The 24,745-nt window shown below is 38.3% G+C and overlaps 1 protein-coding gene across 1 annotated transcript in view; it reads left to right on the plus strand.

The window, feature by feature from the left end:
* CFAP52 (cilia and flagella associated protein 52) overlaps positions 1 to 24,745 on the plus strand; it is a 788,965-nt gene that overhangs the window by 647,380 nt on the left and 116,840 nt on the right. Inside the window, exon 13 of the mRNA XM_044068790.1 lies at positions 492 to 603. Coding sequence (XP_043924725.1) covers positions 492 to 603 — 112 coding nt within the window. The remainder of the gene's footprint in view (positions 1 to 491; positions 604 to 24,745) is intronic.

The following is a 24,745-nucleotide window of genomic DNA, read 5'->3' on the forward strand; positions in this document are numbered from 1 at the left end:
ACTACTGTGTATGAATCCTAAACTTGCCCCTGCCCCTAATACCAGCATAGCAAGTTGCCTTATGAAAAAAACATTTTTATATCATTACCACTATTCAGAGTATATCCAAAGTTTGTGGCAGGGTTTTGGTTTATTGATTCCAGAAAATAAACTATTTACTTTTATTTTGCAATTGGCTGTAGTTTTGATAAGCTGAGTTTTTCTGTAAGTATGTCTTAGACACACCAGCATTGATCACCTGTGTTTCAGTGCTTGTGCATGTTGATACATGTGTGTGTTTGTAAATATATACATTAGAGTTTCTAAGCAAATTAGTTTATTTTCTTATGTGTTTACAGCTAAATTGTAGAACAATCTTTGTAATGGTATTAAACTGTCTAGTCAAGAAAGTCCAGTTATCAGAGTTCATTAACTTAAAAGTAATAAATAAGTAGTTTTATCAAACTCTGCATTGTTAATATCCATAATAGTTACTTTGTTTTTATTTTTAGATTGCATATTGGGAGGTGTTTGATGGCTCTGCAATTCGAGACCTTGAAGGGTCTTCATCAGGCTCAATAAACGGAATGGATATTTCACCTGATGGGGCATATTTTACTACAGGTATATAGTGTTTATAATGTTATAGAATATAGACACACAACTAGTGATAAGAATCGTTTGCCCCTCATTTTCCTCATTTCCCTGACTACTGGTTAACTGATGTCTTCAATTCATTCTATATGAAAAATACGTTCACTGCTCATACCCATTTTCAGATTGTGTAGGTTTATTCTTGTCACTTTCCACAGCAAAAAGCATTTCTGTAAAACTGTGTAGAAAATTTTAGAGGGACTGAAGGATTTAAAACATCTATATCCTTACCCCTGCATGTTTAAGTACATCTTGGATACATTAATTATAGAAGCAAATTTTATAATAATGTGTCATTGGATTGGACAGTTATTGTGCATCCAGGCCTGGAAATTAATTTACTTTGATTTTTCAGTTTGAGTTTTATACTGTTCTGGTCAAAAGACCAACAGTAACCCATAGATGTAATTGGCCTACAGCCCTGCAGTAACCATAGATTTGATGTTGTCAATCTTCATTTTATCATGTTTTGTCAGAGTGCTCAAGTTTCCTTTGGTTTAGGTAAATTTCTGCTATTTCTTAGGATTTTCTCTCTGTCTCCTCTCTAATTGATCCTCTACCCCCTTTGTTTATTATTTTCTCTCTCTCTTTTACATACACTTTACATATACTGTAGTGTATTTCTTAATATCATAGTTGATAGTCTCCTCCCACACATGTTGGTGTATTTCTTTAACTATCATCATTGATATTTTTTTTCCCCTTTTCTTTCCCATCAAAAAAACTAATTTCTTTCTCTCTCAAACATTTCTTTGTGGGTGCATGTGTGAGTCTCTGCATTCCAACCATATTTTTTTAAGATGGCTGAGAAAGCTAAAGCTCCTTCTGGTTTTAAAAAATGCCAGAAGTGCGGCCACAAAATCCCATCTTCTAACTTTCACTCTCTTTGTGTTTATTGCTTGGGTCCCATTCACTTACAAGAGGACTGCAGTATTTGCCATGGGTTCAGTCATCAAGCCCTCATTGAGAGATGTAACAAGCTTATTTTAAAGGATTTGATCCCCTCTGCCTTCAGTGAAGCATGATCTACTGCTGACAAAGCTAAAACTGATATTTCTTCCCATTCGTGCTTATCTTCCAGGGACAATGGCAAAAAGAGGAGTGTTTTGGTTCTGACTTCTCCATCAGCTCCGAGAAATAAGAAATTGAAATCCTTGGTTGCAAAAGACTCCTCGGAACTGGAGGCTTCTGACTCTAAATTACTGACAATGACAATTTCCCCTGGACTAATGACTATTTCAGGTTCTTCTACGTTGAAGGCTCCGGTGCAGGTCAATTTATCTGCTCCTTCAATGGCACTGATTACATTAGCACAAATGTCTATATCAGTTTTTGTTCCGAGAGGTCAGAACCCAACTCATCTGTCAAGAATGAATGAAGATCGACAACACAGATGGAATGTTATGGTTAGGACTTAACATCTTTTTACAGAGCATAGTACATTCTCCCTTTGAACCCTCTGCAGAATATGATCTGAAGTTTTTATCTTGGAACACATTGTTTTTGGTGGCTATAATGTCTGCCAGAAGGATCTCAGAAATTCAGGCCTTGTCTTGTAAACCTCCTTATCTGATTTTCTACAAAGATAGAGTTTCTTTATGAACAAACCCCTCTTTTCTACCCAAGATAATCTCAGAGTCCAACATCAATTAAGCTATTAATTTACCAGCTTTCTTTCCAACCTTTTCCGCAAAGCTGAATATTCCTTATATTTACTAGACGTTCACAGACAATTACATTTCTATCTTCACAGAACAAAAGACATTATGAAAATTTGAAAAACTATTTGTTTCCTTTTCCATTGCAAAGTTTGGCAAACCAGTCAGCAAGCTGACTATGGGCAGATGATAAAGTACTGCATTTCATTTATCTATGATAACAACAAAATAGCATTGCTTAGACCTGTGAAATCCCATTCTACAAGATCTGTAGCCACTGCAGCAGTTTTCCAGTCTTGAGCATCAGTGGATGATATATGTGCAGCAGCTACTTGGGCTTCTCTCCATACCTTCATTACTCATTACAAATTGGACTTGGTCTCTAGGGGAAGAGCATCCTTTTGGTCCGATGGTGCTCAGGAATATCCTTCCATGAGTTCACCCAAGATCTAAGGTAGCTGGTGACTCTGTCCCATCTGTCAAGGATAAAATGAAGATTGGCAACATCAGATAATGAAGTTATTTACTTACCATAATGTTCCATCTGTGTTGTCCATCTTCATTTATCCTTGACTCCCCTCCCTCCATCCCCTGGCCTTTAAAGATGTTTTTTGGTGGAGCGGATTATACATCCTCAAATTATTGTGATCTTTCAAGCATAGTAGATATGGCTTCCAGTTGGGTTTCCTTTCTATTATCTATACATTCTCTGAAAACTCAATCTGAGGTAATTGTGAGAGATATTTTGGGTAGAGGTGAAGCTCAAGGGTTTTTGGCTAGCACGAGCTGTAGTAACAGCTGAGTCGGTTCCAATATCAGAACCAGACCCATCTGTCAAGGATAAATGAAGATGGATAACACAGATGGAGCATTATGGTAAGTACATAACTTCTTTATATAATGCATATGGCAGAACACCATGCCTCTTTGCAAGGCAATTATGTAATGAAACAACAAAATTTTCACCCACAGGGGCAGATGCTGATAAACAAGTTGAACACCACAAAGCACGCTTCACCAACAAACGAATGAGCAATTTCCTTTTATTATAACATCAAAGACTAAGTGCTTTCGCCAGCAATCTGGCTTCTTCCGAGTCATTCTGAACACATTTCATTTTGGTTTTTATAACAACATGAGTTCAAATCCCATTGGTTAAACCCTGGCCACCCATCAATTAAACTACATAATCAATTAACTAATTAAAGTAAAAACAATTTTTCACAATGTTCCTATCTACTTTCCCTACATCGTATATACTAATATAGCACATAGTATGTAAATGCATCCACATGTCAGATTTTTTCTATATACACCATGCTATTACATATTTTGAAAATTCTAAATATTAATAATAGCAATTGATTTACATAATTCTCTCGTGTATAATGCAAACTAAACAATGATAAGCAATAATTATTTGTTTCTATAATACAATTGTTTAAAACATAGATAAATAAGTGAATAAAATACTAAAATACTATTATTTAAAATAATTCTATAAAAATACAAACCCTATGAATTCTACCAATAATTGTGTAAAAGTTATGAAATCTGCTGCGACCTAAGCTTCAAAAAAGGTTTAAGTGAGATATAGTCATTAAGTCCCGGGGGTCTACATGCATCCAGTCTAATCTGCCATTCTGTCTCTAACGCACCCACCTTGTTGACTATATCACCACCTTCACCACAATCCACAACTCGTCCAATGACAAAAAATACAAATTTGCTAAAATCAATACAATTCTTACTGTGTAGATAAAGTGCGTTGTGCATATCTTTCTTTTTTATTGATCTATTGTGTTCTGCTATCCTATCACGCAGTCTCCTAGTGGTCTTACCCACATAGTAAGCGTCACATGATGTACATGATGCCAAATAGACTAAGTTCTTTGTGTAACAATTACATTGCCCTGGACAAGGAATTGTGTACTTGTAGCTATTAACACTCACATAAGTGCTCTCATTTATGTACCTACAACATCTACAAAACCCGCACTTTTTCATAACTGATTTAAAACTATTTCTTTTCCTTTTCTCCAAAATACACTTTAAATTTTCCCCTATCCTATTAACTATTGTTGGTTTTGCACCCAAAACCTTTTTAATTTCTTCACTTAAAGTGTATTTCCAAACATCTTGTACAACCCCCATCAATTCTGATGTCCTGTCATTATACTTCAATATTAATCGCACTTCACCATTGTTCTCCAATCCTTCGTTTTGTTTCACTTTCATGTTTGATAATCCAGAACTTAAAATTGGTGCATATTTACCATGCCTTTCTCTAAAGACATCTCTCCTAACACTCAGTAACAGTTTCAGTGGGTACCCCCGATCTAAAAACAAACCAATCAGTTTAAACATCTCTGTTCTAAATGTGTTCTCATCACTTATCAGCCTTGATGTCCTTACCATTTGCCCTTTAATAACTCCTTTACGCTGATGGTAGGGATGGCAACTTGTGAAATGCAATAGTGAATTTGAGTAATTCTCCTTTCTATAAATGTTGCTCTCGAATCCCATCAATTTCTTACTAATTGCTAAATCTAAGTAGTTGATTCTATCCTTGTTCCAATGAAATGTGAATTTTAAAAATTCCGTTGTCTGTCCCAAAAACTCTACAAATTCAGTAGCTGATTCTTCGTCTCCATTCCACAAAATTAATATGTCATCCAAAAATCTATTGTACAATAATATCTTGTCATTGTATTTGTTGGATGACAAAATGTGTGCTTTTTCCCATTCAAGTAGAACTGCATTTGCAAAAACAGGGGCGCATCTTGCACCCATCGCCACACCTGACACCTGTTGAAATAGTTCACCTTCAAAGGAAATAAAATTATTTTTCAGAACCATTTCCATTAATTCAATTAAAAAATTGGCTTTAGTTCCTTCTATCAATCCACTATCAATATGGCTTTGTAAAACATGTCCAATCCTGCATCATGTGGGATGACAGAAAATAGATTCACAACATCAATTGTGAGAAAACCAAATTCATTACTTTCCATTTCGTACATTCTTAATCTATCAAGGAAATGCCACGAATCCCTGATAATATGTTCAATAGTATTTATCACAGGTTTAACAGAGAAATCGATAAAGGCTGCTAGGGCTTCAGTTTTTGATCCCCTAGCTGATACTATAGGCCTAAACTGTAATCTCTCCGTGCCTTTGTGAACCTTCGGGATCCCAAACAAGGTAGGTATTTTAGGATACTTCACACTTAAATAGTCATATTCAACCTCATTGATGTTCCCCTGAAACAAAGCGTCATTTAAGAAAACATCAATTTTAGAATATGCTCTATTGATTTCATTTCTAGACACTGTCACATATGTATCATCATTGTTTAAAATTAGTGAAATTTCAGAGATGTAGTTAATTTTAGACATCATGACCATGCCACCCCCCTTGTCAGGTTTCATAAATCTAAACTCACCAGATTTCTTAAATGAGTTTAAAAGTTCCCTTTCTTGATGTGAGAGGTTGTCATTGACCACAATGTAGTTGTTTAACTGTTTCCTTAACTGTAGTTCCAATACTTTCTCAAAACAGTTAACCTCTGAATTGGGGGGGGGGGGGCATAAATGCACTCTTCCTTTTCAAGCCCTGCTGCTCATTCATTACCTTTATATTCCCCCTGTTGATATTGTCCCTTTCAGATGCAAAAAACATCTTTAAATGCATCTGCCTAGTGAAAATTTTAACATCCATCAGTACCTGGGCAATGTCTAATCTAAACATAGGCACAAAATTAATACCCTTGGAGAATAATTCAAAATGTGTATCCCCTATCACCATATTAGTGTAGTTATATATGTAATAACCTTTTTTCTTTAAAACTTGATGGTTTGTACCTTCTACAATACTTATTTCATTAATAGTTGATTGAGATAATTCTTGAATACCAATGTTCCCAATGGGCAATGTTTCAGACATCAACCTGTGTATATTTTCGTCATTGTTATCAATAGCATAATCACATTCTACACAGTCATTTTCACTGTCACTGTTAACAAAAACATTTTCATCTGCACTAACATCATGCGTACAGTCCAAAAATACATTTGTACTAACACCACTATTAGTGTTCAAATTGTCATTATTATCAATAGCGTATTCAAATCCTACACAGTCATTTTCACTATTACCATTTGCTGTAACTTTGTTGTCTGCTCTAACATCGTGTGTACAGTCCATAAGTACATTTGTGTTAACCACACCATTTGTATTACAATTGGTCCCAGCAGTCACAATACACAAATTCAGTATCTCCCTCTCCTGTTCACTCTCCCACCCCTGGGGTAACTCATTCCGGGTTCCCCCACATTCACATCCCTGTTCTGTAGTCTCTCGGATCGTCGGGGGAAATTTTCCATGTCCAAAAAATCATTGTCAATGGCAGGTTCATCATTATTTCCCCCTCCGACTAAATTACAATGTACATTCTCATTGTCCACTCTAGGACCATGTTTTTTGAACCCAGGTGGATACGCACACTTATTTTTATAATCTAGTGTGTCCCTTTCAAGTTTCTTTTTCTTAGTTGCCTTATTTTTGATAACAAACGATTCAACATTGTTAATAACCCTTGCAAAGTCAGTTTGCTGTTGCTCAAATAAAAGATCGTTCGTGATACTCACATGTAACTGGCTAATTTTTTCTTTCAATTCAGCTAATTTGGTCTCGTTGTTCCGTAGGATTATATCCAACATCTCCATCCCCGTTCTGTTGAATAGTGCAGTCAGTTCACCAAATGCTGTTGACCCCTCGTCAATACCCATAGGCCTTTTCCAAATGTTTCCAAATAATGATGAACCTGCCGTTGACAATGATGTTTTGTACTTATGGACTGTACACACGATGTTAGAGCAGACAACAAAGTTACAGCAAATGGTAATAGTGAAAATGACTGTGTAGGATTTGAATACGCTATTGATAATAATGACAATTTGAATACTAATAGTGTTGTTAGTACAAATGTATTTTTGGACTGTACGCATGATGTTAGTGCAGATGAAAATGTTTTTGTTAACAGTGACAGTGAAAATGACTGTGTAGAATGTGATTATGCTATTGATAACAATGACGAAAATATACACAGGTTGATGTCTGAAACATTGCCCATTGGGAACATTGGTATTCAAGAATTATCTCAATCAACTATTAATGAAATAAGTATTGTAGAAGGTACAAACCATCAAGTTTTAAAGAAAAAAGGTTATTACATATATAACTACACTGATATGGTGATAGGGGATACACATTTTGAATTATTCTCCAAGGGTATTAATTTTGTGCCTATGTTTAGATTAGACATTGCCCAGGTACTGATGGATGTTAAAATTTTCACTAGGCAGATGCATTTAAAGATGTTTTTTTGCATCTGAAAGGGACAATATCAACAGGGGGAATATAAAGGTAATGAATGAGCAGCAGGGTTTGAAAAGGAAGAGTGCATTTATGCCCCCCCCCCCAATTCAGAGGTTAACTGTTTTGAGAAAGTATTGGAACTACAGTTAAGGAAACAGTTAAACAACTGCATTGTGGTTAATGACAACCTCTCACATCAAGAAAGGGAACTTTTAAACTCATTTAAGAAATCTGGTGAGTTTAGATTTATGAAACCTGACAAGGGGGGTGGCATGGTTATGATGTCTAAAATTAACTACATCTCTGAAATTTCACTAATTTTAAACAATGATGATACATATGTGACAGTGTCTTGAAATGAAATCAATAGAGCATATTCTAAAATTGATGTTTTCTTAAATGACGCTTTGTTTCAGGGGAACATCAATGAGGTTGAATATGACTATTTAAGTGTGAAGTATCCTAAAATACCTACCTTGTTTGGGATCCCGAAGGTTCACAAAGGCACGGAGAGATTACAGTTTAGGCCTATAGTATCAGCTAGGGGATCAAAAACTGAAGCCCTAGCAGCCTTTATCGATTTCTCTGTTAAACCTGTGATAAATACTATTGAACATATTACCAGGGATTCATGGCATTGCCTTGATAGATTAAGAATGTATGAAATGGAAAGTAATGAATTTGGTTTTCTCACAATTGATGTTGTGAATCTATTTTCTGTCATCCCACATGATGCAGGATTGGACATGTTTTACAAAGCCATACTTGATAGTGGATTGATAGAAGGAACTAAAGCCAATTTTTTAATTGAATTAATGGAAATGGTTCTGAAAAATAATTTTATTTCCTTTGAAGGTGAACTATTTCAACAGGTGTCAGGTGTAGCGATGGGTGCAAGATGCGCCCCTGTTTTTGCAAATGCAGTTCTACTTGAATGGGAAAAAGCACACATTTTGTCATCCAACAAATACAATGACAAGATATTATTGTATAATAGATTTTTGGATGACATATTAATTTTGTGGAATGGAGACGAAGAATCAGCTACTGAATTTGTAGAGTTTTTGGGACAGACAACGGAATTTTTAAAATTCACATTTCATTGGAACAATGATAGAATCAACTACTTAGATTTAGCAATTAGTAAGAAATTGATGGGATTCGAGAGCAACATTTATAGAAAGGAGAATTACTCAAATTCACTATTGCATTTCACAAGTTGCCATCCCTACCATCAGCGTAAAGGAGTTATTAAAGGGCAAATGGTAAGGACATCAAGGCTGATAAGTGATGAGAACACATTTAGAGCAGAGATGTTTAAACTGATTGGTATGTTTTTAGATCGGGGGTACCCATTGAAACTGTTACTGAGTGTTAGGAGAGATGTCTTTAGAGAAAGGCATGGTAAATATGCACCAATTTTAAGTTCTGGATTATCAAACATGAAAGTGAAACAAAACGAAGGATTGGAGAACAATGGTAAAGTGCGATTAATATTGAAGTATAATGACAGGACATCAGAATTGATGGGGGTTGTACAAGATGTTTGGAAATACACTTTAAGTGAAGAAATTAAAAGGTTTTGGGTGCAAAACCAACAATAGTTAATAGGATAGGGGAACATTTAAAGTGTATTTTGGAGAAAAGGAAAAGAAATAGTTTTAAATCAGTTATGAAAAAGTGCGGGTTTTGTAGATGTTGTAGGTACATAAATGAGAGCACTTATGTGAGTGTTAGTAGCTACAAGTACACAATTCCTTGTCCAGGGCAATGTAATTGTTACACAAAGAACTTAGTCTATTTGGCATCATGTACATCATGTGACACTTACTATGTGGGTAAGACCACTAGGAGACTGCGTGATAGGATAGCAGAACACAATAGATCAATAAAAAAGAAAGATATGCACAACGCACTTTATCTACACAGTAAGAATTGTATTGATTTTAGCAAATTTGTATTTTTTGTCATTGGACGAGTTGTGGATTGTGGTGAAGGTGGTGATATAGTCAACAAGGTGGGTGCGTTAGAGACAGAATGGCAGATTAGACTGGATGCATGTAGACCCCCGGGACTTAATGACTATATCTCACTTAAACCTTTTGAAGCTTAGGTCAGCAGATTTCATAACTTTTACACAATTATTGGTAGAATTCATAGGGTTTGTATTTTTATAGAATTATTTTAAATAATAGTATTTTAGTATTTTATTCACTTATTTATCTATGTTTTAAACAATTGTATTATAGAAACAAATAATTATTGCTTATCATTGTTTAGTTTGCATTATACACGAGAGAATTATGTAAATCAATTGCTATTATTAATATTTAGAATTTTCAAAATATGTAATAGCATGGTGTATATAGAAAAAATCTGACATGTGGATGCATTTACATACTATGTGCTATATTAGTATATACGATGTAGGGAAAGTAGATAGGAACATTGTGAAAAATTGTTTTTACTTTAATTAGTTAATTGATTATGTAGTTTAATTGATGGGTGGCCAGGGTTTAACCAATGGGATTTGAACTCATGTTGTTATAAAAACTAAAATGAAATGTGTTCAGAATGACTCTGAAGAAGCCAGATTGCTGGCGAAAGTGCTTAGTCTTTGATGTTATAATAAAAGGAAATTGCTCATTCGTTTGTTGGTGAAGCGTGCTTTGTGGTGTTCAACTTGTTTATCAATTATGTAATGCTTCCCACAAAAGAAGATATGCAGTTGTAATCTACAGCTTTATTTTGTAGCTGTCCTCCACAGAAATACTATGTTAGCATCCTGCTTCTACCTTTCTTATCAATTCTACTATGGCTACCGATTAAAACAAACTTCAGAACCTTTTATGCCAGGAGATTGTTTTCTAGATATTGACTAAAGCCAAAACATATGCATACTGTGGGAGAGGAAGGTACCAAAGTCGATCTTATTTTAAAATAATCTTTTATAGCATTATTAGATTATTACATTATATAGATTATTGGTCTAAATTTGCTTCCTAGTACCATGTTTTAGCACCGGCATTTGTACTAGAAGGGACCACTGATCATTTGTCATATTTGCATCAGTATAAATTGACTGGCCAAATGTTTCCTCCACCTCTGTCATGCCTATCTTCCTCTCTGGCAGTTGATAACTAAGCTAACATGCTGTTCTCATGCTACTCCTTTTTCTTTCAACAAATAATTTTTCATAAAATATTTGATATTATGTTTGATATTTTTATATGTTTTTATTAGCCATGTAAATTCAGTAACCATAGATGTTAAGTTGTCAATCTCGCCTTCATTCTTGCTTGATGGGTTCGGAGCCGATCCTCGGCTCTGACTCGGCACTTGCTAAGCTCGAGAGTCACTTTTACCAGCTCGAGGCAGCCCCATATCCCATGATGCAAGGCGGTAAGTACCCAGATCTCGTTTGCCGCTTCGCTGATGAGGTCCTCCTTTTGCCAGCTCCTGGTAAGTGTTTAAATTTAAACTGCTATTAGCCCCTTTTCAGATAAAAGGTATTTTTTCTTAGAAATCTTTCATTTTTAGTTAATTGTAAGCCCCTTTTTGACTAAATTTATTCTTCCTCCTTAATTTTTTTAGTCAGGCCTTCTTTCCCTCCCATCCCCCCCCCCCCCCCCCCCTGTCAGGGTGTGTGTGTGTGTGTGTGTGTGTGTGTGTGTGAGGTTTTTATTGGTTATACTTTAATTTTAATTGTCTGATTGGGACTGTGTGTGTACTGTTTTCTGTATCCACTATGTCCAAAGAGCAGAGGGTCTCAGGCTTTAAGAAGTGTGACTCGTGCTGTCAGAAGATGTCTCTGACAGACGGTCACACTTCTTGCTTATACTGCCTGGGACCTCTCCACCTGCAGGACTCCTGTGCAATATGTCACTCTTTTAGCCAGAGAGTCCTGCAGGAAAGGAGAAACAAGCTCATTTTAAGGGGACTCCTTAAACCGGAGGGCTCCCCGGCCAAATCGGCTCCAGGAAAGCCTTCCAAGACTAAGGCCCAGGCTTCTGTACCAAAGCCTTCGGTGGGAGGTTGGCATAATGGTTAAGGTGTTTACCTTACAAACATAAGGTGCAGGGTTTGATTCTCACATGGGGTAATTGGCTAGGCTGAAAATGGCCCACAAGGGCAGCTAGCCTAGTACTAACCTATGAACCTATGACCTTGACTAAATCCTCGGCACCGATGGCTATCGGTGCCGATACTTCTATGGTCACTTTGGTGTCAGTTCCGACTGGCTCCGACCACCATGTGGCCCAGGCTTCGGTGTCGGCGCCAACTGGCTCCGACACTGCTATTTTGATACCTACTTCGGCTCCGGCTGGAACCGATGCATCTAGATCTTCTCTCGGAGCCGAAAAGTTATCGGCTCCGACTGGATCAGTGGGGTTGTCGGCTCCGATGGTTCCTTCGAGGAAGAGGTCCAGGTCCCCCTCTTTGGAACCGATTCTGTCGGCTCCGACCTCACCTCTTCTTTTGGAACGGAGCCATTGGAGCCGGTCATCTAGGTCTTCCAGGTTATCTGACCATGATTTAGAGAGGGTGGTAAGCAGATTATTAAAATCACAGGCGCTGGCCCAGATGCTTCATAGTCCGTCTCAACAGACGACTATTAGTCCACACCCCCTTCAAGTTCCTCCTTCGACTCTACAACAGAGTTTGGAGCTGGAGTCTACGGGAATAGTTACAGCTATGGCTGAGGGGCAGATACCCCCTCCTTCTGCACCTTCAGCATCTACTCTTATCTCCTCCTCGAGACCTTCCTTGGAGGGATTCAGTGGTCGGGCTTCCCTGGTCTCCTCCGAGGGGGTGAGTGGCATCGGACCCTTGTCCGACCCCGCTCTTCCCCTTGGAGCTTCGGCCTTGGTGAGCTCGGCTCCGACATCTGCCTTGGAGCCTTCCCTTTCGGTGGGCCCAGGAGTCCCAGTTTCTTCGGAACGGGTTCTCTCGGGTCTCCCTGGGAGGGGGGCCTTCGAGGTGATGAAGAGTGTGCTGGCCACTGGGCTCAGTCAGCAGTCTATTCCCTTAGCTCCTCCCTCTACAGTGCCTGTCGATATCTCTTCCCACTCTCTTGCTCCCGGACCTAGAGATCCACCGCCTCAGGTTTCCCCACTGGGAAGAACCCCCTCTTCCGAGGATTCTCCTGACCAGTCAGGAGATCCTCCGCGCAAGAGAACTTGTAAGAGGAAACACCTGGACTCCCCTGAGTCTATCACTTCAGATACCGACTTAGATGAGTCGGAGGGATCCCCAAGATCCCCCTCTGAGGATGTCTCCTTTTCAGACATCCTGGAACTCCTAAAACAGAGGGGAAACTGGCCCTCCATAAATCCCTATGAGGATGAGTCGGTATACCTAGAGGCGTTCGGATCTCGACCCTCCACCTCCTGGGTGTCTCCACCTTTCGACCCCCTTATGGAGGTTATTGCTCGAAAGGCTTGGGCTGCTCCTGATTCTGTAGAGCCAGTTCCTAGGAGGCCGTCTAAATTTATTACAGCCCCTTCTGAAAAGCAATTCCTCACAAAAGATGTCCCTGTTGATGCCATGGTGGTGGCTGCCACCACTAAGAAGGAACTTGCAGATCCTTCCGTACCAGTCCATCCTCCTAATAAGGATTCTAGGACCATGGATAGGTATGGCATGCGGATGTTCTCCTCAGCGACCTTTGCCATGCGTTCGCTGAACTTTTTATGTCACTTCACCAGACTCCAAAGGGACATCCTTAAAGAACTAGGTGAAGTAGTGCAGGATCCTACGGCTGCAGGGGCTCAAGAAAAGATTGCTTCTCAGCTAGGAATCCTTAATTCCATAGCTAACTCCTCCATGCGGCTGATTTCATATGCAGCAGATGGAGCGAGTAGGGCCGCAGGTACAGGAGTGGCTCTCAGACGTCAATCCTGGATGCGGCTCTGTAATTTTGCAGATCCCTTTAAGGGGTCCTTCACGAATTCTCCCTTTGATGGGTCAGCATTGTTTGGCCCTCAAGTGAAGGATACATTGACCAGGTGTGAGCAAGACGGCAAGACTCTTTCTGCTGTAGGGGTCCGTTTTTCTACCCCCACTAGACTTTACCCTAAAGGTCAGAAGGGTGGAAAAATGTGGTTCTGTAAATCCCAGGGAGTCACACCAGACACACGTGGTCAGTTTACCCCTAGAGGCAGAGGGGGTAATAATAACAGACGCCGCCCTAGAGGCAGAGGGGGTCCACAGAACCAGGGAAGCAGAGAGCCTCTCTCTGACAAGCCCTTCCAGCATCCCTGAGATGTTGCCCGACTGTCCATCCTTGGAGGCAGTCGGGGGAAGACTATCGCTGTACCCAGAAGCCTGGCGTTCCCTCTCACAAGACAGATGGGTACAGTCGATCATATCCGAGGGTTACAAAATTCCTTTCGAGGAAAGTCCTTTCACTTACAAAAATTCCCTTCTAGATGTGCCACCCGGTCTAAGGGAAATCGCAAAGTTAGACGTATCAAAGCTTCTACACAAAAGGGCCATTCAGCCAGTTACAACAGACCATTCAGAGCCCGGAATCTACTCAAGGTTCTTTTTGGTCCCCAAAAAGACGGGAGATTGGAGACCAATATTGGATCTCAGCAGACTCAACAAGTCTGTGAGAAAGACAAGATTTCGAATGGTCACACTTCAATCAATTTTGCCCTTCCTGGACAAAGACAACTGGATGTGCTCAATAGACCTTCAGGATGCGTACTATCACATAAAAATTCACAGACGCTCCAGAAGGTTTCTCCGCTTTCGGCTGGGGTCCAGTCATTTTCAATTCAGAGCCCTGCCCTTTGGTCTCACTACAGCCCCCAGAGTGTTCACCAAATGTATGACAGTGGTCACGGCTCACCTGAGACGTCAAGGATTCCAGGTGTTTCCGTATCTCGACGACTGGCTCCTTTCAGCCACCACCAGGCATCAACTTCTCCAAGCCAGGGATTACACCCTAAATCTCTGCACTCAGTTAGGAATTTCGATCAACTACGAAAAATCCTCCTTATTGCCCTGCCAGTCTATTACTTTCATAGGCGCAAATTTAAACACTGTTCGGATGTCAGCAACCTCACAGACCAAAGAATCTTAGATATCCAAAGTCACGTGCGGATCATCCTTGCCAGCAAAAAGGTGCAAGCCAGAATGGTCCTGAAAGTGTTGGGCCTCATGGCAGCGGCCATTACCCTTCTTCCCTTGGCCTGCTTCCACATGTGTCTTCTTCAATGGATGTTGTTCACCCAGTGGTCTTACCAACAACTTCCCATGCGTCACCAAATCCTAGTGACAAAACTTTGCAAAAACCACCTATCCTGGTGGATTTCTTCTCCCCAGATTCATCAGGGCAGACCCTTTGTATCCCCGGCCCCGGTAGCCACAGTCACTACGGACGCCTCCCTGATTGGGTGGGGGGGGGTCATTATCAGGGCAGGATGGTTCATGGGACGTGGCAACCGTTCGAATACCACCTGCACATAAATGTCCTAGAGATGAGAGCAGTGTTTTTAATGTTGCAAGCCCTCAACGACTTTCTTCCCTTGGGAACAATTGCAGTTCACACAGACAACATGTCTGTAGTATGGTATATCAACAAACAGGGTGGAACCAAGTCCTACCCCTTGTGTCGAGAAGCTCTCAGACTTTGGCAATGGGTGATCTCCTCTCATCGGTTTCTGGTAGCAATGCATATCCCTGGGAAAACCAACATTTTAGCGGACAGATTGAGCAGAGCTATTCTCATGCCTCACGAGTGGTCTCTCAAACAATCTATAGTGGAGGAGATTTTCCCTAGAATGGGGCCGTCCATGTTGCGATCTTTTTGCTACTCCCCAAAACAGCAAATGCCCAGACTTCTTTTCTCTCTTCCCACTACCAGGCCATCCCCCCAGAGACGCTCTTACCCAGAATTGGCCCCAGGGACTTCTTTATGCCTTTCCTCCCTTTCCGTTGATTCCTCAAGTACTCCAGAAAGCCACCGTTTTGAGAGCCAAAATGATTCTCATTGCTCCCTATTGGCCTCGACAAATTTGGTTTCCGTTCCTCCATCGTCACCTATTGGTGCAGCCGTGGCATCTGGACCCAGTGCCAGACCTTCTGATCCACCAGTTGGGTCATCTGCATCAGTCTATTCCTTCTCTCAACCTCACAGCTTGGTTGCTCCACTTCCTTCCTTAGCCAGGCTTCCTATGATCTCTAACCCGGTTAGGGATATCATAGTGGCTTCCCTTAAATCCTCTACCAGAAGGATTTATACCAGCAAGTGGAAACACTTCTCTTGTTGGGCAAAATCAAAAAATATAGATCCCTTTACTGCACCTGTTCATGCAGTTTTGGATTTCTTAGCGGAAATCTTTCACTCGGGGTCTTCATCTTCCACGATCAAAGTTCAGTTGGCTGCTATCTCGAACTTTCATGTCGGCTTTGCAGATCACAACATTATGTCCCACAGGCTCTGTAAAGCTTTTCTAAAAGGAATTTTTTTCCTTAAGCCTCCTGTCAGGAGTCCTCCTCCTCAATGGGACCTAAATCTAGTGCTGACATCCTTAATTCTTCCTCCCTTCGAGCCAGCTGTTTCATGTTCCCTGAAGTTTCTTTCATGGAAAACACTCTTCCTTGTTGCTATTACCTCGGCTAGGAGAGTGTCAGAACTTCATGCTCTCTCTGTTCGTCCTCCTTACTTGGTCTTCCACAAGGACAGGGTATCCTTGAGAACTAATCCATCCTTTTTGCCTAAGGTGGCCTCGAAAGCTAATTTGAACCAATCTATTGATCTCCCTGTGTTTTTCCCTAATTACTCCAACAGATCGGAACAAAAATTACATTATCTTGATGTCCACCGCCAACTCAGATATTATTTGGACAGAACAAAACAATTCAGGAAATCTGATCAGCTCTTTATTTCTTATGCTGAAAATAAGAAAGGCCTTCCTGTCTCCAAAGTGACCTTATCTAGATGGCTTTCTTCCACCATCTCCGAAATCTATCAGCTCAGGGGCAAACAGCTGTGCTCAAAACCAAAAGCTCATTCCACCAGAAGTTTAGCCACTTCCACAGCTTTTCAGGCTAGACTCCCCTTAGACACTATTTGTGCAGCAGCCACTTGGGCCACTCCTCATACCTTTGTTTCTCATTACAAATTGGATTTGGCCTCCAGGGATAGAGCCAGTTTTGGCTCTACAGTTCTCAAGAGTCTGTTCCATTGAGCCACCCAGGATAGAGGTGCTAGGGATGCGGTCCCATCAAGCAAGAATGAAGGCGAGATTGACAACTTAACATTGAGAAGTTATGTACCTACCATAACGTTCCATGTTAGTTGTCTTCTCTCGCCTTCTTTCTTGCGACCCTCCCTCCTGCCCCCAGGCCTGGACAGACCTTTTCTCCCTATCTGGAAGATTGCTTCATAAGACCAGCTAGTTCTGGTCATTTTTATAGCCCATCCTTTAGGCCACTTGCCTTTCTTTCCTTTTGGGAAGGTTTTTATGCTAGGTATTATTGCCTATAGGTACCAAATGAGATCTGGGTACTTACCGCCTTGCATCATGGGATATGGGGCTGCCTCGAGCTGGTAAAAGTGACTCTCGAGCTTAGGAAGTGCCGAGCCGGAGCCGAGGATCAGCTCCGAACCCATCAAGCAAGAAAGAAGGTGAGAGAAGACAACTAACATGGAATGTTATGGTAGGTACATAACTTCTCATTTTACTATTCTAGGGCTCCAAACTCTGAAAAATCATACTCACCAATCAGTAAGAGATTCAACTACTTTTTCACAGTTCAGTAAAACTTTAAAACATCACCTCTTAAAAGAGTTAGAATGCTACTGTTTTATCAAGAATAACATAAATTAAATTCAGCAGCCATCTTCCTCCAGGTCAATATGAGCTGGTTCTCACTATACCTGTTTTACTTTCTAACACTTAATGCAACTCTTAACTAGCCACTTATCCACTCTCCTGATTAAGTTCTTTTCACATTTATTGCTCAACCTTCAACCAGTCCTCCATTAATGAAAACACTCAGAAAGACACCTTAAAATAAGTTAGGACTAGGTTACTTTCTATCGTTGTAAACTACTTATGGTACTCTATTTCAAACACTATTTACTAACCATTGACATTCATTTAATTTTTTGCATAAACGCTAGGGCATTTCCATTAATCTTGCCTTGTTTATGACATTCCCTCTTCTCCATGTAACATATTTAAGATGTCTCATGTCTCTTTGTTTGTAATAATATCTTCTGTATATAATTACTTATTCATATGAGTTCTTCTCTGATCTTCTTGGACCTTTGTATTGTAAACATTACCTTTGTCATTGCATTGTGTTTGCTGGCCTATGTATTGTCTGATTATGTTGCAAATACACATTGTGCATCTTGCTTCTGTCAATACAGTGTTTTTGCACCCAGGCTGAGCTGGAAATAGGTCCTGTTGAATCAGTGGTCAATCCTGGCTAACAAATCTCAAAGAGGGCGATTTCTCAGCCGTGACTTGGTTTAGAGGCAAAAAATGCAACATATTTACAGGAACATTTTTTATAAAATGAAATATTTAAATGAAAATGCTTATTGAAATATTAGAAAACATGAATCTGAATTATATACAAAACTAATATATGTACAGTGTAGGAGGCATCTTGTAAACATTTACAGCAATTGATTTACAATACTGCAAATATCTGATAAGGGTAGAATCTTCTAGCAGGCCATATCTGCACAAGTAATTACAGTAATACCTACAAGAGTAGAAATACTGTAGTAAGCAGTGGCAAATTAAGGTGTGCCTTAAGCTATGAGCTATTTTTAAACCTTGCAATTCCCACACACATTTTTTGACCATGTATAAATGCATATGTTCATTTGGATTCACACTCCTGATTGCTTTAAATTATATTAATATAGAAACATTTGTTAGAGTGCATTTCAGATCTGTAGCTTTGAACATGTTTTTCCAGAAAGCAGTGAAACAAAATGTATTAACTGATAAATAGCCATAAAAGGCCATCCATATTGCTGACATTATAATCTATCAGTATCTATACTTATTAGTCACAGGTACTTTACTGAATGTATAAACATTGCATGTCTGACTGAAATAAAAATGGGCGCAATAAAGTATTCTAATTTGCTTTGCACAAATACACACTATTCCTGCAAAGACGGACTAATCACCTTTTAACTTTATCAACTCAGCAGGGTCAGTCATTTTTATCCATAGACATTCCCCAAAACCAATGATTATAGCAACACCATTGACTGAATTTTTCTCAGATATATGTATCAAAAATTATTAACAATAATAATTTTATTTATTTTTATTTTATTTATTTTATTTAACATTTGTTGACCGGGAAAGTCCGACTAGGTTCCACAGATCCTGTTTTCAGCGGAGGCCCGGGGAGAAATGCTCCAGACAAAAGTAACATTTTAAATTTGTTTTACACAAATACACTATAGTCATAGTAAAGTATTCTAACTTAATTCACATATGCATGCACACTAGTCTTGCAAAGCCAGATTAAAAACTGTTTCAAATAATGATAAGAGCATAAGATACTTTCATTAACAGATTTATCCACACCCAGTTAGCAATTATAGCCACTTTGTTGACTGTGTATACCCTGTGTTGTTGTGAAGAAATAAAGTACATGTGGTTTATTGGTAGCTTTGGATGAACTATATGAACTTGTATAAAGATCACTAGCATCACACCATAATAACAAGCCATGCATAGCCCAGTTTAAATAGAAGATTATTTATGATGAGAACATAAGAAGCATTAATCAATGAATAGTATGGGCTAAGTAAATGTATTCAATCTCTGTAGAAGTAAAACTCATCTGAATAACTCCGCAATAAGGGCAACTTTTACTAATGCAGATGCTGCTGTTGGCAAATAACTTTACTTTCTAGTGCTTCATCTATCAATGCTGTGCTTGGCACCCTTAAAGAATAAATGACATATCTTGCATTAAGAATGGTGTTGATGATATTGCCATATATTTTCTGAACTAGATCAGCCAGGTATTAAGGAATGGCTGGCAAAAAAAAAAAAAAAAAAAAACAACCAAAGTTTCATAGTTACTTTTCATGCATTCTAGGAGACCATTAATGAACTAAGCCCAAATTTCTAATTGCCCCAAAGTACTGCCTGGTTAAGTGACTTGTTCAAGGCCACACAGTATGCCAATGAAGGTGGAAAGATTCATGCAATGCATTCCTGGCATATGAAGGATCTCATTAAAAAATCAAAGCTTTAGTCCCCTGAGATAACTGTTAGACAGAGTAACAGTTTTTTTTAACTATTTACAGAAATTCTTTACAATCCAGTCTTATAGACAAGACTGCATTACAGTAATATGCAACGATGACTACACATAATCGATACTGAAGATGAGATTGTTCTGATTATCACTCAAATAATGTAGACTCTATGACTTGAAAAATGTCAACCCCCCCAAAAAAAAGAAAAATAAACACAGTACCATACCTTGAAGTTGTAAAATCCACTTATATTCCTTAACTTCATTTGTTATTCATATCACCCCTCCTAATATTTCCATCAATAATATCTATAACCCTAAATAAACCAGCCTCCTGAACATGTTTGACTAGTACATTCATTAGTATTTCCATCCTAATTTCAGAATTATGTTCAATAATTCTGTCTTTTAATCTTAGCACAAATTTTGCTACATAGAAGTTAATGCATGCTTTGCACGTAGCAAGATATACTACACAATTAGTATTACAAATTGCAAAGCACCTAAAAATATATGCTTTATTGGTCATGGGGTATATAAGATTTGGAGTCTGTTCAATAAAACTACAATAACAACAATTATAACATGGAAATGTTCCAATTTTAGTACTTTTTATGGCTATAATATTGCCACATACATCTTTATAACATAATTGCTGTTTAAGATTGGAGCAATTACGATACGTAAACATAGGTTTGTTCCCAATATATTTTTGTAGCTCAGACATAGTTCTTAAAATGCCCCAGTTCTCAGATATAATATTCTCCATACCTTCACTACACCTACTAAAGGTAGTTAGCTATTGTACTATAGTACCATTCTTAGTGTCATCAACTATATCCATTCCTATGGAATTATTTCCAAAATATGGCTTAGTTACAGAATCTCTAGAGGCAATAACATCCTGTTTAATGCTAGTTAACAATCCAGCTTCATATCCTCTAGCGACAAATTCATGCATCTCATCCATCTGCTGCTCACAACCATTCAAATCAGTCTTCGACCTACTTACTTGAGTCATTTGTGCCTTAACAATTCCCTTAGGCATATAGAAGGAGTGCATACTTTTCCTATGTAAGTATTTATTCTTATGAACATCCTTCCTATAATCAGATGTACGCATATTGGTCCCATCATATTTAGTGGCAACATCTAAAAATTCTATGCAATTCGAAGAAAAATGCATGGAAAACTTCAAAAACTAGTACTAGTATTCAAATATTCCACGAACTGTAGAAGCTCATTAGCTTCCCTTTCCCAAATTAAAAACATATCATCCGTAAATTGTTTAAAGAAACTCACCTTTCTTGAATAACATTTAGAACCATTATAAATGGTCTCATTCTCCTATCCATTCATAACTAAAGTAGCATAAGTATTAGCGACGGGAGTGACTATCGCTAATCCTGAAATCTGGTGATAATAACTATTACCAAAAATGAAAATGTTATTCTCCAGCACAATTTCAAGCAATTCATATAATGTATGTACCTATTTACTTGAAATCTGACCATAAGCACATAAAATAAATCCCTGAAAGATGATAGTCCATATTCATTTGGTATCACTGTAAATAATGATTTTATGTCAAGAGCAACCATTAAAATATGGACACATGTTCATCTTTCAATCCTATCACTCAACTGCTTAAGAAAATCAGCACTATCTTTAATATAATTTCTTACATATTTGAGATAAGAGTACAATATATTCAGTAAATACTTAGATATAAACTCAGAAGACTAGCCCCTCCTAGAGACATTGGCTATCGTGGGGTGTTGGTCAATGATTTATGTATTTTAGGCAACCCATACAATATCAGTATCACAGGACAAGAAACAGTAAAAAAGCTGAAAGTGTCAATTGTAATGTCATTCATTAACGGAAGATTATAAATCAATGTAGTAATATTACTAATAAACGTATTAACATTCAGGCACGTTATTTCCCCAAAAGCTTGCTCATTTGATAAAACAGAGTACATAGACATTAAGTAATCAGCTTTATTCATGATAACAATATCCCCAGCCTTGTCACCTTCTTTTATTGTAATGTCTGTGTTAGTCTCTAGTTTATACAATGCTTCCCGTTCTTCATGGGATAAATTATAACATTTTTTTTTAAACTTATTTTGATCATAAAACTTGCATATATGTGATTAACAGACATCATGAAAAGCATTTACGACTGGGTGGCTAAAAGGAATAAAGGTAGTCATACATCCACAAATGTTATTATACATAGCTGTATAATCTCTAAAAGTTAGCTTTAAGTCCAGATTCTGAGCAAATAACTTTAAGTCATTAAGTATGTTAGTCAATGTTTCGGCTGTTGCTGGTATAAACTTCAAACCCTTTTGTAACAAGGACAAATTAGACAATGTTAAAACCAAACTAGATAGACTGACAATGCTTTCCTTCATTGTACCTGCCTTTGAACCTTGTTTTCACGTTTGAGGGTCACTTTGACTCCTTGCTCTCTTCCTTTGTACAGAGCATCCTCTTGATAAGTCTCTCTTCTTCTGGTTTCCCCCTCTGGTAATTTAATTCAGACAACCTGTGGACAATGCTGAAAATCCAAAACCACATTAGCGTGCTGTGTAGTAACCTATAATTGCTCTGATGTAGCCTTAGAACTAGAACCAATAGCCATATTACCACAATAGTTAGAACTTTCATTATTATTATTAAGTTCCAAAACACTATTGATTATGAGGCATGGCTATTCAAGTAAACATTCCAAACAAGCATTCTGGTTAGAAGTCTCATTAACTGAAGTCATATAATCAGCAACTTGAGAATGGGGTTGTTGGGTGGAATTGAAAGGAACACTGACATCATCTAGTGTATACATTGAACCAACATTCCCAAAAGAGTTACTCACATTCACTTTACCAGGTTCACTTTGATGTTTACCTTTTGCCTAAGAAAAAATATGGCCATTGTTGAAATCATTAATGTCCCTATGTAATTTTTGAGACTTAACTGCTTCCAATTTCTTATCATAATTACATAATCTCTCTAACATTTTGTTGTATTTAACAGTATAACTAGTAAACAAAGGGGAAGCACAGATATCACTTTCTAGTGTAGTCACTTCCTCCTGGAGCTGAGACTCAATTTTAAGAAAATACTCCTTTATGAGGGACATATAATCCAATCCAAGTTTTAAGTTCAGTTATTGCCATGTTTTAAGTAAAATAGGATGGGTGTTCCCAAAAGAGGGCATTTTAAGTACCCTCAACCCCCGTGGTACAATCCCCAGCTGCAGATAAGTAAGGAAGCTGAAGTGTTGCCATTGTAACATCTTAAATTTCTCCACTTTACGTTTCAACATAATCAAAAGTTGTAAAAAGTCTCTCATCTTCTCATCTGTAGTCAGAGAGGTACTGATGGAACACTGGCTATGTTAATTGTTGATAGAACGTAAAAGCGGATTCTGATGACTGGAAAGTGTTTCACTCGGTGTGTATAACTCATCCTTAAAAAATAATAGAATAAAATACACCCGTGTAAATAACAAAGACCAGTACTTCTTAGGCTCTCATACAAGAACAAAATCAAACCAAAAACAGAGCCAAAGTAAAACTGTTGTTTAGAAAACCAAAAACAGAAAAAGAAAAACAACTACAGTAACGTACTACTAATACTTTAATATGCAAAGCTTTCAGGTAATACAACCCTGCCTCAGTGCTAAAAACAATATGATAACATCATGCTTAAATAGTAAAGGTAAAACACACAGTCGATTAAACTTCATATACAATCAATCAATTAAAACAGTATCACAATGCATTTAAAAGAACAGTAACCCCCACCCCCACAATTGCTGGAGGCTGTAGAGAATGCACTGTAAGCATATATTGCCAAAATGTAACATGCTTAGACTATATTGCATAATCTAGGTCTATTAATGACAATACATTCTGTAGTGCAATTAATAACACAACATACTACAGGATTCTGTTATTAAATGCTCAACTTCACTGACCTTTTTCTCCCTATTTATTGTCCCTGCTATGAATAAACAACAACACAGCACTTACAATATTTTAAATTGACTGTTTCTCTCCACTAGAAGAGTACCTTACTGTACTGTGGTGGTTTCACTTTCAAAAAATGTTTATCCCGCCCTGGAAGAGTCTCCAGTTCATTCATATCATCAAGACAACTGAATACAGGTAGTTTTCTGGCCAATTCCCTCCCCAAATTGACATCACCATGACCATACTAAAAACCCACCTGTGCTGTGATGTCACAGCTCCCTGGTCCTTCCCATACCCATAAAGAAAGCAATGGCTAGAACAAGGAAACAGTATGAGTCAAGTCTCCTACTGTGAGCTGTTAATCACAGCAGGTAACAGCTCAAATTACCCTTAGGACTTTGACAGCTAGGGAAGTTAGGTGTGAAGGGGGATGGGAGATGAGTCAAAGTAATACAATTCAGGCTTCACAAAAAAAAATGCAGTTTAGCCATTCTAAAAAGCAGCAGCAGTGAAAAGCACTTTGAAAGTCTTTTCTGTGGCATTTGCACTGTGTTTTAAGTAGTCTAACTGACTGAAAGACAGCAGTGTATGCATATAAAATCAATGCAGTGACAGGAGCTTTAGGAAGAAAGAGGCCTGCATAATGTAACTTTTTTATGGACGAGCACTGCATTGCGGGATACCTAGAGACAGACTAAACAATCAGAATTACTTCAAGATGCCAGACCTCATGTGGTCAGACTCAGAAATTACTTATACAAATATTCCAAAACCTGTAAATAGTCCCAGAGTAGTGTTAGAATGTAGGAAACCCCAAACCATGATGAAGTAA

The sequence above is a fragment of the Protopterus annectens genome, chromosome 4.part0, assembly GCF_019279795.1.
Source record: "Protopterus annectens isolate FY-2018-M chromosome 4.part0, PAN1.0, whole genome shotgun sequence".
NCBI classification, from domain to species: domain Eukaryota; kingdom Metazoa; phylum Chordata; order Ceratodontiformes; family Protopteridae; genus Protopterus; species Protopterus annectens.